Below are 12214 nucleotides of genomic sequence, written 5' to 3'. Positions count from 1 at the left end.
AGCAACACTTTTCTTAACATCTCGAGTTACAAGCCTTCAAAAATCTTTCCTTGCTGCGTGACATTTTAGTTAGAATATATTTTAAACCATTTACACCAAAACAGTCGTCGAAGTAAAGGAGCTTTATACCAATTTTGGCTTAAGCGGTCCGTACTAGTGGCCGCTCCCCTACACCGAGCAGCAACCTCTGGCAGAAACAGTGGCTCTACACTGAGGTCTGCTGCTGATACACGGCGTCACCGAACGGTGCTCATATCTGTTCCAGGTTTCATTAATGTTAGGGGCTGGGGAGCGGTGGTGTGCCGGGGTCTTGGCAGCCGTGTGTTTTGAGAGGGTGGGGAAGTACTGTGGCAAAGTCAGACACTTGTGTATCGAACTACGTCGCCAGCTGCATTGTCTTGCTCAACGATAACATCCTGGCGCCACGACGATAGAGCACAGCCACCAGCAATTACACATCAATATCTCCTGTTGTGCGCGCAATAACGGCCCATACCATCACGGTAGCTGGTGTGGTAACGACGAATGCAACCTGACTGTGCTCGTGGTCCTCGCGCTGCTGTACGCACAACACGTCTGAGAGGCGGCCTGATGCCACTCGTGTACTGCGTGTTGTTGTCAGCTGCACCAGGGTTTGCGCGCGCGCCGCTGCTCCTGCGTCCAGGGAAACACAACAAAGGACACCTTTCTGATAACTCACTGTGCTCAAGTTCGGCATCGCACTGTCTGTACGGATAACTGTAGCTGTAGTATCCAGCACGACCAAATGAAGTCTGTCTTATTGGGCTTTAGTCGCATGTGGCAGGGTATCCTGTAAACCGCAATCGCAATGTTAACAGCCAGCAGTGTGCAGGACACGTGGGGCCTGGAATGTAGCGAGGTGCTTCACCTGTAGGCCTCGTGCGTATCCCCGTAGTAGGGCTCCGGGAAGTACTGGTCGTCCGGGTCGTACAGGGTCGGCTGCCGCTCCAGGCTCGGTCGTCGGTTGCTCGGGCCTGCAAACATGCAACACACCAATCAGGGACAGCCACACAACTCGTTTGAAAAGCTCATCACGTAACATAGCCCTATAAACGTCCAAAATACACTGAACAGATCAAAAATGGCTTCTTCAGAATAATTTCAGAAGAATCTGCATTGTAATTTTATATACACTTCTGTATCTCCATAACTCTACAAAATATCCTTTCCTAAGATTGCATGTAAAAGTAATGATTTCTTCCTGCCCATTACTTCATCTTTTCGTTGTATTCGCGATAAGAAACCAATTCTCGTCAACCCTAAGATTCTTTTGAATATCCCAGTGCTTTACTAGGCACGGTCCTATTGGAGATGGTATGCCGTTACTTTCTTCCAATCTCGAAATGACTTACCCAGCCCCTTAAGGTATGGGGACTTACAATTTAACGCGGATCCGAACCAAGTGAAACTTGGCATTTAACAATCCTACGATTGACCGAGAATTGAACTAAAGACTTATCGATCTGTGCGCTGGAACTTTTCCACCGAACCACGAGTACAACTAGTAAGTTTGGCCTCGTAGCTTAACATCGACTACTCCGGCAAACCGTCAAATCACAACCGACCGAGCACGTGGCGCAGTAGTTACCACACTGGACTCGCATTCGGGAGGACGACTGTTAAAACCCGCGTCCAGTCATCTTGATCTAGGTTTTCCGTGATTGCCCTGAATCTCACCTCCAACTGCACAACTCTACATGCTGTTAACAGCCAACTGCCCAACACTACAATGGTGACTATTCCAACAATGCAAACCAGCCACAGACTGCACACAGCACAGCCAGTGATTTTCATACAGAGCGCTACGTGGCGTTACCAACATAAAAACCTAAACAGCCTACTTACAAACATAGATGTCTAACGGAGACGAGACAGTAATTACGTTTCTAATTGTTCATCTGCTATTATTTTAAACTGCTTTGTTATTATATTTGCTTGTGTGGTTTGAACACAGCATCCACAAGTATCTGAGATATGAAACGAAACTTCCCTGCTTGAGCCGATATGTAATGTTATAACTTGTCCACTTATCAGTGTTACGTTGCAGCCCGCGTGGCCAGGCTCGGTTGGGGAGGGTTCAAAAATGGTTCAAATGGCTTTGAGCACTATGGGACTTAACATCAGTCCCCTAGAACTTAGAACTACTTAAACCTAACTAACCTAAGGACACCACACACATCCATGCCCGAGGCAGGATTCGAACCTGCGACCGTAGCAGTCGCGCAGTTCCGGACTGAGCGCCTAGAACCGCTAGACCACCGCGGCCGGCTAAACACTGGGAGTAAAGGACCTCTCCTCGGGTCACCGCCACACTCGACGACTCTGGTCATCGGGGTAGTGTTGAATCATGTTGAACCACAATTCATCACTGAACACAGTGCGACGTCTTTCATATGCGGTCCATGTTTGCTGATGACGCACCACTCCAGACGCAGCTGTTTATGTTATGGTGTTAACGGTAGCCTGAGTCCCTCGTCTGGCTGCTCCTGCTCTCCGATCAGTGGTGAGTACGACACAGAGCCAATTACCTTCCGTCTGACTGCAGGCACAGATGTGAAGAGTCGGTGCACAATATGTCGATATTCGCATGTGTAGGACCGAGCGAGGTGATGCAGTGGGTTAGCTCACTGGATTTGCATTCGGGAGGACGACAGTTCAAACCCGCGTCCAGCGATCCTCATTTAGGTTTCCATGATTGCCTTACATCGCTTCAGGAAAATACCGAATTGGATCCTTTGAAAAGGAATTGCCGACTTCCTTCCCCGTCCTTCGCTAATCCAATGGGAGCGATGCCCTCGCTGTTTGTTTCCCTCCTCAAATCAACCGGCGTTGTGTTCACCACAACTTAGTCGACGGGAACGTTGACGTGAGCCTGTCCTCACGTTCCCGTGCCGTCCTACATCGGGTCGTTGTGACATCCGAATCCTCCACAAATCTGGACATTGCACGATTCGACCAGCTGGCCACATGGAGAAACAAACTGCCTCACACTAGCACGAGACACACCCGTGACCTCCAGCGCTGTCACTCAACATCTGATGCTGTCAACACCCTGTATGCCCCATACCAGATCTGATAACAACATTACACAAGAACAACACTAGTACACTCTGGTGTCCGATTTCTTCTCGCAAGAAACTGGAAGTTACATTGACATTCTTCTGGGTGCTGGACGATTGCCATTATCACTCCATCAACAAATGTGGTTCCAATATAATGGCACAAGGGTGCATTTTGCATGTGGAATCCGCGAACATCTCAACCTTTCATACTACGGAAAGTACGAGTAGATGGGTCGAGGGAGACCATCTCCTTGGATCTACAGTGTTAATTCAGTTTTAGCAACAGACACCAAAATGTCATTATTCACAGTGTTGAGAATGGTTGTGATGTGGGGCCTGAGTGGGGTACAGTCAACCGGGCGGTGCCCCAGGGATCAATGTTGGACGGGCCCCTGTTCCTTATTTACATAGATAGTATGGCCTCCAGTATTACGGGTAACTCCAAAAAAATTCTTTTTGCTGATGACACTAGCTTGGTAGTAAAGGATGTTGTGTGCAACATTGGCTCGGTTTCAAATAGTGTAATTCATGACGTAAGTTCATGGCTTGTAGAAAATAAACTAACGGTAAATCACAGTAAGACTCAGTTTATGCAGTTTCTAACACACAATTCAACAAAACGTGACGTTTTAATTTCACAGAATGGGCATATGATTAGTGAACTGAACAGTTCAAATGTACATACTAAACTGTGGTGGAAATCCCACGTACAGATTCTTGTTCAGAGACTTTATGCTGCCATTTTTACTATTCGTACGGTATCTGAAGTGAGTGATCGTTCGACATGACTATTAGTCTATTTTGTTTATTTTCATTCGCTTATGTCGTTTAGTATTATATTTTGGGGTAACTCTTGCCATTATGATATTTTTGGCTCAGAAACAGGCGGTTCGGACAATGAGTGATGTAAGATCACGAACTTCTTGTTTACCCTGTTCACGAGTCTGGGTACTTTAACATTGGATTCTCAATATGTCTATTCCTTACTGTCATTTTTTCTTAACAATTAGCTTATCCCCAAGAATAATGAGATTTCACTCAGTTAACACTCGGCAGGTATCAAAGCTGCATTTGGTTCGGACTTCCTTAACTCTTGTACAGAAAGGTGTGCAGTAAATTGCTGCATCCATTTTTAATAAGCTACCACCTGAATTCAAAAATCTTAGCGCAGTAATCCACACGCTTTCAAATCGAAACTGAAACGTTTCCGCCGGCCGTAGTGGCCGAGCGGTTCTAGGCGCTACAGTCTGGGACCGCGCGACCGCTACGATCGCAGGTTCGAATCCTGCCTAGGGCACGGATGTGTGTGATGTTCTTAGGTTAGTTAGGTTGAAAAAGTTCTAAGTTCTAGGCGACTGATGACCTCGGATGTAAGTCCCATAGTGCTCAGAGCCTTTGAACCATTTGAAGCATTTCCTCGTAGGTCACCCTTTACATTATGTCGAGGAGTTCCTTTAAAAATTAAGCTGATTTTTCTTCTATTGTTGATTACGTTTACTTAAACTTATAGCTTGACTTTTTCTGACTTTATAAAGATTTTAATTTTATCTGTTATCACTTTTATGTTGTAATTTCACGTACTGACAAATTCCATGACGTCGGAGGTTTGCCCTTCAATTTGATCCTGGGGAACTTGATGTGTAAATAAATAAATAAACATTTTCTTGCGGAGCCATGTGAAGAGTCTTGAGGATGTGACTACTATAAACTCGGAAGAAGATGTCCTTACACCCGATCTTCACACTTACTGTACAGCCTCACGGTACGGTTTCGAACACGTGTTCTTATAAAAACACCTAGAATACTGCAGTACTAGTTGTGAAACACCCTGTGCGTGTCATATTTGTCCGTAGTTTTCCCAAACACAGAGCACCATTAGGATTGCAAGAGAGACGGCTACTCACCCCTGGAGCGCTTGTTGGTCCGGTAGTAGGAGGTGTCGGTGTAGAGGCGGTCGTCCAGCTCCTGCGAGTAGCTCTGCACGTAGCTGCTGGCGCTGTACCATGTGTCCGGGCTGCCAAACACACACACGTGGCTGTCACATTGTGCCAAATAAGCAACAAAAATAAACAACGCTGCAAGTGACTCTCCATCTTGCCCCGTTTAAGTGGGCAACCAGGACAGGACTACCGTGTTCAACCTCAGAGGCACCAGTGCCAAGCTGCTCTGTTCTATGTGAATACGAAGCAAGTAAATGAAATTCGATGTTTCTGTTTACAGGGTGTCTTTAAACATTACACTACGCTTGTTAATAGCAACTGATCTTCAACATGATGCAAGATAGTTCATGAATTTTCTTTTTGTTTCCATGTGCCGCGGATATGACGAAAAATGTGGACTCCTTAGTAGAATGTCCAGTGCGTGGTTCGGTTTATAGAGACAAAGTCCGATACCAAAATGCAACTAACCTTTCGCACACTGTGTGGAAGGAAAGCAACGTCCCGATCGTCTATTCGTGCCCGGAATTCTTCATTTATGACGGCAGGTAGTGTTGTCCATAAACAAGGGGAGGGTTGCCAATATTCTTCAGTCGCCAACGTGGCGAAGATACGGGAGGCGTTTGCAAGGAGTTCGGCAAAATCATTGCGTACGTCGGACACAGAGTTGGGAATGCCACCATCAACAGACCATAAAATCTTGCATAACATGTTCGATGTTATTGCTACAAGGTGCAGTTTTTTCTGGCACTAAAGCCGACGGACATACTTCAGCGCGAACAGTTTGCACTGGATATACTAGCCAAGACTGAAACAAACAAATAGTTTTTGAAAAAAAAAAGTTTCTTCGATTCAGCGAACGACTCGTGCACCTAGAAAACGGAACCGTACATGGGGATTGGAATATCCTCAAGGTACACATGACGCGGTCAGAGAGTGTGTGAAGATCTGTGTGTCGTTCGAATTGTTGCACCATTGCATCTTTGATCCATTCTTTATCAGCGAGTCAGCCGTCAACAGTGATGTTTGTCTAGACTCACACAAGGCTTTTTTACAACAATTCGAACATCTCTAACCTGACGTCCTATTCCCGGAAACCGGTCACCCCCCAATGGTCACTATATGTTCGTCAATTCCTGGATGAAATGTTTCCGGATGAGTGGATTGGACGAGATGGTCCGATTCGGTGGCGACCCCTATCACCGGACATCGTACCACTATGTGGTTTAGTAAATGATCAACTGTACTGAATCAAAGAGAAGAACCTCCAGGACTTCAACAACATGCATCCGCAATACGCTTGAACACGTTTCCATGGAGTTTCTGGAGCGTACATGGAGAGAACCTGAATCCAGACTCCATGTTGTCCATACAGCTAGAAGTGCACAAATTGACGCGTATAATAAGAAAACAAAACTGCGTGAGTTGTTTTATTACAAGTTGAAGATCAGTTGTTGTTATCTACTATAGTTTTAAAGTTATGTTTAATGCTATAAAGACAATTCATGGCCAACCTTTACTTTTGCATCGCTGCTCAGTTCAAGCACAACTGTTTATTTTATTTTATTTTATTTCTTAGTTCGTATAAACACTTCTGGTAGTGCAGCATCGACTCTCAGCTTTCTGTTGTTTACAGTAGCACCAAGGAGTGTGTTTGAAATTTCTACTAGTTTACACCTCTTTTCTTCCAAAATATTCATTTGTAGTCCTTGTAGCCTTGCGTTTTGGACTTTTACTGCTAAGTATAGATCTGTAGGGTAAATTGACAATAACAGGACGTTACAGAAACTTCTGCTTTTTATTGAACTATCAAGAGTCAGTAATGTTTCAGTAATCAACAAAAACGTTCAATTTCATTGACCAAAGAGAAGAAGTCATGAATACAAAGTAAATGTACATATGTGCTAAGATAAATAGAAGTTTCATGAAAGAGCTACTGATAAGAAAATTAGATAAAAACAAAACAAGATAAAAGTTTGATATTATAGCGTCATGAAGAAAGCCTTTAGAGCTTGATAAAGCTTGAATGCATCGAAAAGAAATCAGATAACGCTTCTACTACAAATATTATGCTCAAATGTGCCAGTAGTTACAGATGTGTGGCTTATGATGAAAAGCTAACTTTTAAGTGCAACAAATCGTTGTGTGAGTACGGCTAGCAGCTTGCAAGCATAAAAATGGAATGGTATCAGCGACAAACGGAAAGGAGAAGCATATTAAGCATTCGAAGCTCGACAAACTACCATACACTATACCACTAAATTTCCAGTCTTGATAAAAAAAGAAAACTATTTGTCTAGTAGCAAATAGTGCATGAACACAGCAACTATTTGTCTAATAATAAACAGTGCACAAAGACAGCAGAGCTGTTTCGACATGTGTATATTGTGTGCGGGAAATCCAGTAGTACAAGCTCACAAATTTGTTAAACAAAAGTTGTTAACGCAGTACTTTCATAAGAATCAATAAAAGCGCTATGTGTAGCTGTGAAAATGTAGATGTCTCCTTCCATCCAGTGAGCAGATCTGTGTACTCCCAAGCAGACTGCCGTACACAACATTGGAGAATTCGCTGTGTGTGCGTTCGTGTGTTTGTGAGCGTTAACGGTAAGTTCAGTAAAAGAGTATCAGCTTCCTACACTGTCTTACCTATCGTCTGTGTCCCAGGAGCCTTTCTTATGTCTATTCGGGATGCGTGAAATGCAAAGAAACACAGGACAACCACTAAGACATGCCCACACAATACAGTCTCAACGTGCACACACACAAGTGCTCAGCCAAACAAGACAATATATGACGTCACACAGAATTTGTTAAACAACTAAAATGTCTCATGAATACACTGGCTCCGTCATAATGAGGAACCAGCCTGTTTTCAACATTATTCTCTTATATAAATGTTCGCGGATTTCTTGCTGTGTCAGATTTGTAGGTTGATTTTGTGAAATGAGTGACGAAATAGTCACGGGTTCTCCATTGTACCATTGTCTCATTTCTTTATGTAGCGTTTCGTAGATCTCGCATTGTATTCAGCTTCTCATCTCCCACCTAGCTTCTTTCGCTATGATTACGACATTTTTGTGATTTGACCGCATGGGATCGAAGCCCATTACTTGTTAACTAATCATATGAATAGAATGCAAATTTGTAAAAATTTCACGGCTGTGATGGGGAGAGAAGGAAGATTATCATTTTTGGGCAGTTTTTTGAAAGAAAATTAGATGGGTGGCACGGACATTGCTTACTGCAAGCCAGTAAATACTGACCACATCTCAGTTGTCAAAGGTTTCAGTACCCAGTACCAAAGAAAACTGTTTTAAACACACTGATACGAAGAGCTAAAACTGTTCCTGACACGGACTTACTGAATTCCGAGAGCAGGCATTTGAAAAAGTGATTCGCGAGATGTTAAGTTAGCCATCCCCAAGCAACGAAAACACGGAGATAATCATTACAAGATTATCAGTCTGTGGCACTCATTCCAGTCTTCATAAAAAAAAGGGCACAGTTATGGCAGACACACTATTCAATCCACTTCCCAAACATACAAGAAAAATGAATAGATGTTGTGCCCAGGAAACTGTAGTCTTAGTGTCAATGTTCCTGGAATTTATAAAATTTTTCTCGGTTGCGGTCGTAGTTATATTGATTTGTCAATACGGATGGTTTCAGAACCCTACACAGAGCACCAGCGCCACATTATATATCGCGTTTCCGACAAATGTGCCTTACAGACAAACCTGCTATTATTATCCATGAAAAGAAAATCTTATCCTATGCATCTACCTACTGTGATTTCGTCAGCAAAGAAGCCGTTCAGATCACATCGGAAAAAACAGCTTTAACCGGGACGTTATTTATACCCTTAGCGCAGCATCGGATACTTGGTGTCGTAAGGCGGTAAGGATATAAACTGTCTATTCACAATCTAACGGAATCTGCATCGATATAACGCACAGCCATCGACCTAATCTCTAGTAGCATATGGAAATTCAGTGACTCCGTGACGTTGCCATGACAAAATTCGTCCAACTAAATGAAGAACTACGATATACACAGATAATTTATAACAATAACGAAAGAAGAAATCGTCGGAAGTTTGAGTTTACATACAAATCTGACGTGGCAAGAAATCAGTATAACGTTTATCCAAGAACATCGCCGCGAAAAACTACGTTCTCATAGGAATTTCTTGTGTGAAACAAAAAGAATGAAGTGATTCCTATTTGTTACAATCATTAATATATTAATTATTTTCTAAAAAATATATTTGTGAGTAAATATAACTGTCAGTTATGTATGTCTGTGGTATTCTACAATTTCAAAATTTTGTTTCTTTTTTTAATTATAATATAATACAACTGTAACAACAGCTCTAACTAAACATTGTTAGTTTTAGTGTATCTGTAAATAGGAAATGGGTGCTAAGAATTCAACATGTACAAAAGATAGAATAACTAATTCAACGGATCGACATCATTTTCGTTATCAGATAAAGAGTCAGACTGATTAACGTCCCTTCGGGAGCGTCCACAGGCACATAAATTCTGTTAAGGATATCGCGGGCGCCTTTGATTACAAAAAAAATTGTTCATAAAACCAACTATTGTAATTTTGTCTGTGTGGCTATTATCAAGAGGAGTAGTGCGAACATTATACTTCAGTCGGCTACACGCCAACAACTTAAAAGTATGTAGCTGTAAGCTATCTTTTAAAGTTATAACAAGTCCTGAAGCAAAATTTTCACAGCTCTCCACTTGATAATTGCCGCACGGCCGAGACTGCAATACTGAATGTTATGAATAACAATTTTACAGTCAAAGGTGACAGTGAAGTCCTTTAACAAGAACGTAACAGTCAGAGATTCTACTTCGTCACAAAATTCAACATTAGAAGAAACATGTAATTTAAGTCAACTCCGTACCTAGGTGTCCGCCTGCGAAGCTTAGCATTAATTGCGTCTGGTTGCTGTTCCGAGGATCCTGGTTCGATCCTGGTTCTGGCAAGGTTCTTTCCCTGGTTGAAGGAATGAACTGGGGTGCAGACACGAAGAGAACACGACAAGTGCCATTACCATATTCCCCAGGAATTTTGCTGAGTGGAAGAGGGGTCAAAATAAGTGCACACGTATCGTGGCTCATCCGCAGGTAATCGACCATTTCTGAGAAAACGATGATCAATGTTTTCGAGGTACTTTATGGGCCTTTTAGCGTGTAATAAGTTCAACTGAAGCGGTGGCGCAGTGGCTGACATCACGTACTAACACTTCTACACCCCATGTTCGAATGTACATTACTGTTTTTCCTTTACCTATCAGAGTGATCCTTCGTTACTCCTGAATGAAGATAGAATACCAACCTGCCCCTTGACAGTTATTCCTTGGAGGTGTACGCCACTCAGTGAAGTTGTTGTTGTTGTTGTTGTGGTCCTGAGACTGGTTTGATGCAGCACTCCATGCTACTCTATCCTGTGCAAGCTTCTTCATCTCCCAGTACCTACTGCAACCTACATCCTTCTAAATCTGCTTAGTGTATTCATCTCTTGATCTCCCTCTACGATTTTTATCCTCCACGCTGCCCTCCAATACTAAATTGGTGATCCCTTGATGCCTCAGAACATGTCCTACCAACCAATCCCTTCTTCTAGTCAAGTTGTGTCACAAACTTCTCTTCTCCCCAATCCTATTCAACACTTCCTCATTAGTTATGTGATCTACCCATCTAATCTTCAGCATTCTTCAGTAGCACCACATTTCGAAAGCTTGTATTCTCTTTTTGTCCAAACTATTTATCGTCCATGTTTCACTTCCATACATGGCTACACTCCATACAAATACTTTCAGAAATGACTTCCTGACAATTAAATCTATACTCGATGTTAACAAATTTCTCTTCTTCAGCAACTCTTTCCTTGCCATTGCCAGTCTACATTTTATATCCTCTCTACTTCGACCATCATCAGCTATTTTGCTCCCCAAATAGCAAAACTCCTTTACTACTTTAAGTGTCTTATTTCCTAATCTAATCGCCTCAACATCACCCGAATTAATTCGACAACATTCCATTATCCTCGTTTTGCTTTTGTTAATGTTCATCTTATATCATCCTTTCAAGACACCATCCATTCCGTTTAACTGCTCTTCCAAGTCCTTTGCTGTCTCTGACAGAATTACAATGTCATCGGCGAACCTCAAAGTTTTTATTTCTTCTCCATGAATTTTAATACCTACTCGAATTTTTCTTATGTTCCCTTTACTGCTTGCTCAATTTACAGATTGAATAACATCGGGGAGAGGCTGCAACCCTGTCTTACTCCCTTCCCAACCACTGCTTCCCTTTCATGCCCCTCAACTCTTATAACTGCCATTTGGTTTCGATACAAATCGTAAATAGCCTTTCGCTCCCTATATTTTACCCCTGCCACCTTCATAATTTGAAAGAGAGTATTCCTGTCAACATTGTCAAAAGCTTTCTCTAAGTCTACAAATGCTAGAAACGTAGGTTTGCCTTTCCTTAATCTAGCTTCTGAGATAAGTCGAAGGGTCAGTATTGCCTCATGTGTTCCAACATTTCTACGGAATCCAAACTGATCTTCCCCGAGGTCGGCTTCAACTAGTTTTTCCATTCGTCTGTAAAGAATTCGCGTTAGTATTTTGCAGCTGTGACTTATTAAACTGATAGTTCGGTAATTTTCACATCTGTCAACTCCTGCTTTCTTTGGGATTGGGATTATTATATTCTTCTTGAAGTCTGTGGGTATTTCGCCTGTCTTATACAGCTTGCTCACCAGATGGTATAGTCTTGTCAGGACTGGCTCTCCCAAAGCCGTCAGTAGTTCTAATGGAATGTTGTCTACTCCCGGGACCTTGTTTCGACTTAGGTCATTCAATGCTCTGTCAAACTCTTCACGCAGTATAATATCTCCCATTTCATCTTCATCTACATCCTCTTCCATTTCCATAATATTGTCCTCAAGTACATCGCCCTTGTATAGACCCTCTATATAGTTCTCCCACCTTTCTGCTTTCCCTTCTTTGCTTAGAAGTGGGTTTCCATCTGTGCTCTTGATATTCATACAAGTGGTTCTCTTTTCTTCAAACGTCTCTTTAATTTTCCTGTAGGCAGTATCTATCTTACTCCTATTGAGATAAGCCTCTACATCATTACATTTATCCTCTAGCCATCCCCGCTTAGCC

The 12214-nt window shown here is 42.6% G+C and overlaps 1 protein-coding gene across 1 annotated transcript in view; it reads right to left on the bottom strand.

Moving 5' to 3' along the window:
* The window catches only part of LOC126281758 (phorbol ester/diacylglycerol-binding protein unc-13-like), a gene marked incomplete at its 3' end in the record, with an annotated part of 634664 nt that overhangs the window by 17898 nt on the left and 604552 nt on the right, over positions 1 to 12214 (bottom strand). Inside the window, exons 8-10 of the mRNA XM_049980956.1 lie at positions 7669 to 7701; positions 4988 to 5097; positions 890 to 995 (exon numbers count right to left, since the gene is read on the bottom strand). Coding sequence (XP_049836913.1) covers positions 890 to 995; positions 4988 to 5097; positions 7669 to 7701 — 249 coding nt within the window. The remainder of the gene's footprint in view (positions 1 to 889; positions 996 to 4987; positions 5098 to 7668; positions 7702 to 12214) is intronic.

This window comes from Schistocerca gregaria, chromosome 7 (genome assembly GCF_023897955.1).
Source record: "Schistocerca gregaria isolate iqSchGreg1 chromosome 7, iqSchGreg1.2, whole genome shotgun sequence".
Classification (NCBI taxonomy): domain Eukaryota; kingdom Metazoa; phylum Arthropoda; class Insecta; order Orthoptera; family Acrididae; genus Schistocerca; species Schistocerca gregaria.
This window is presented reverse-complemented; position numbering and strand designations above follow the sequence as displayed.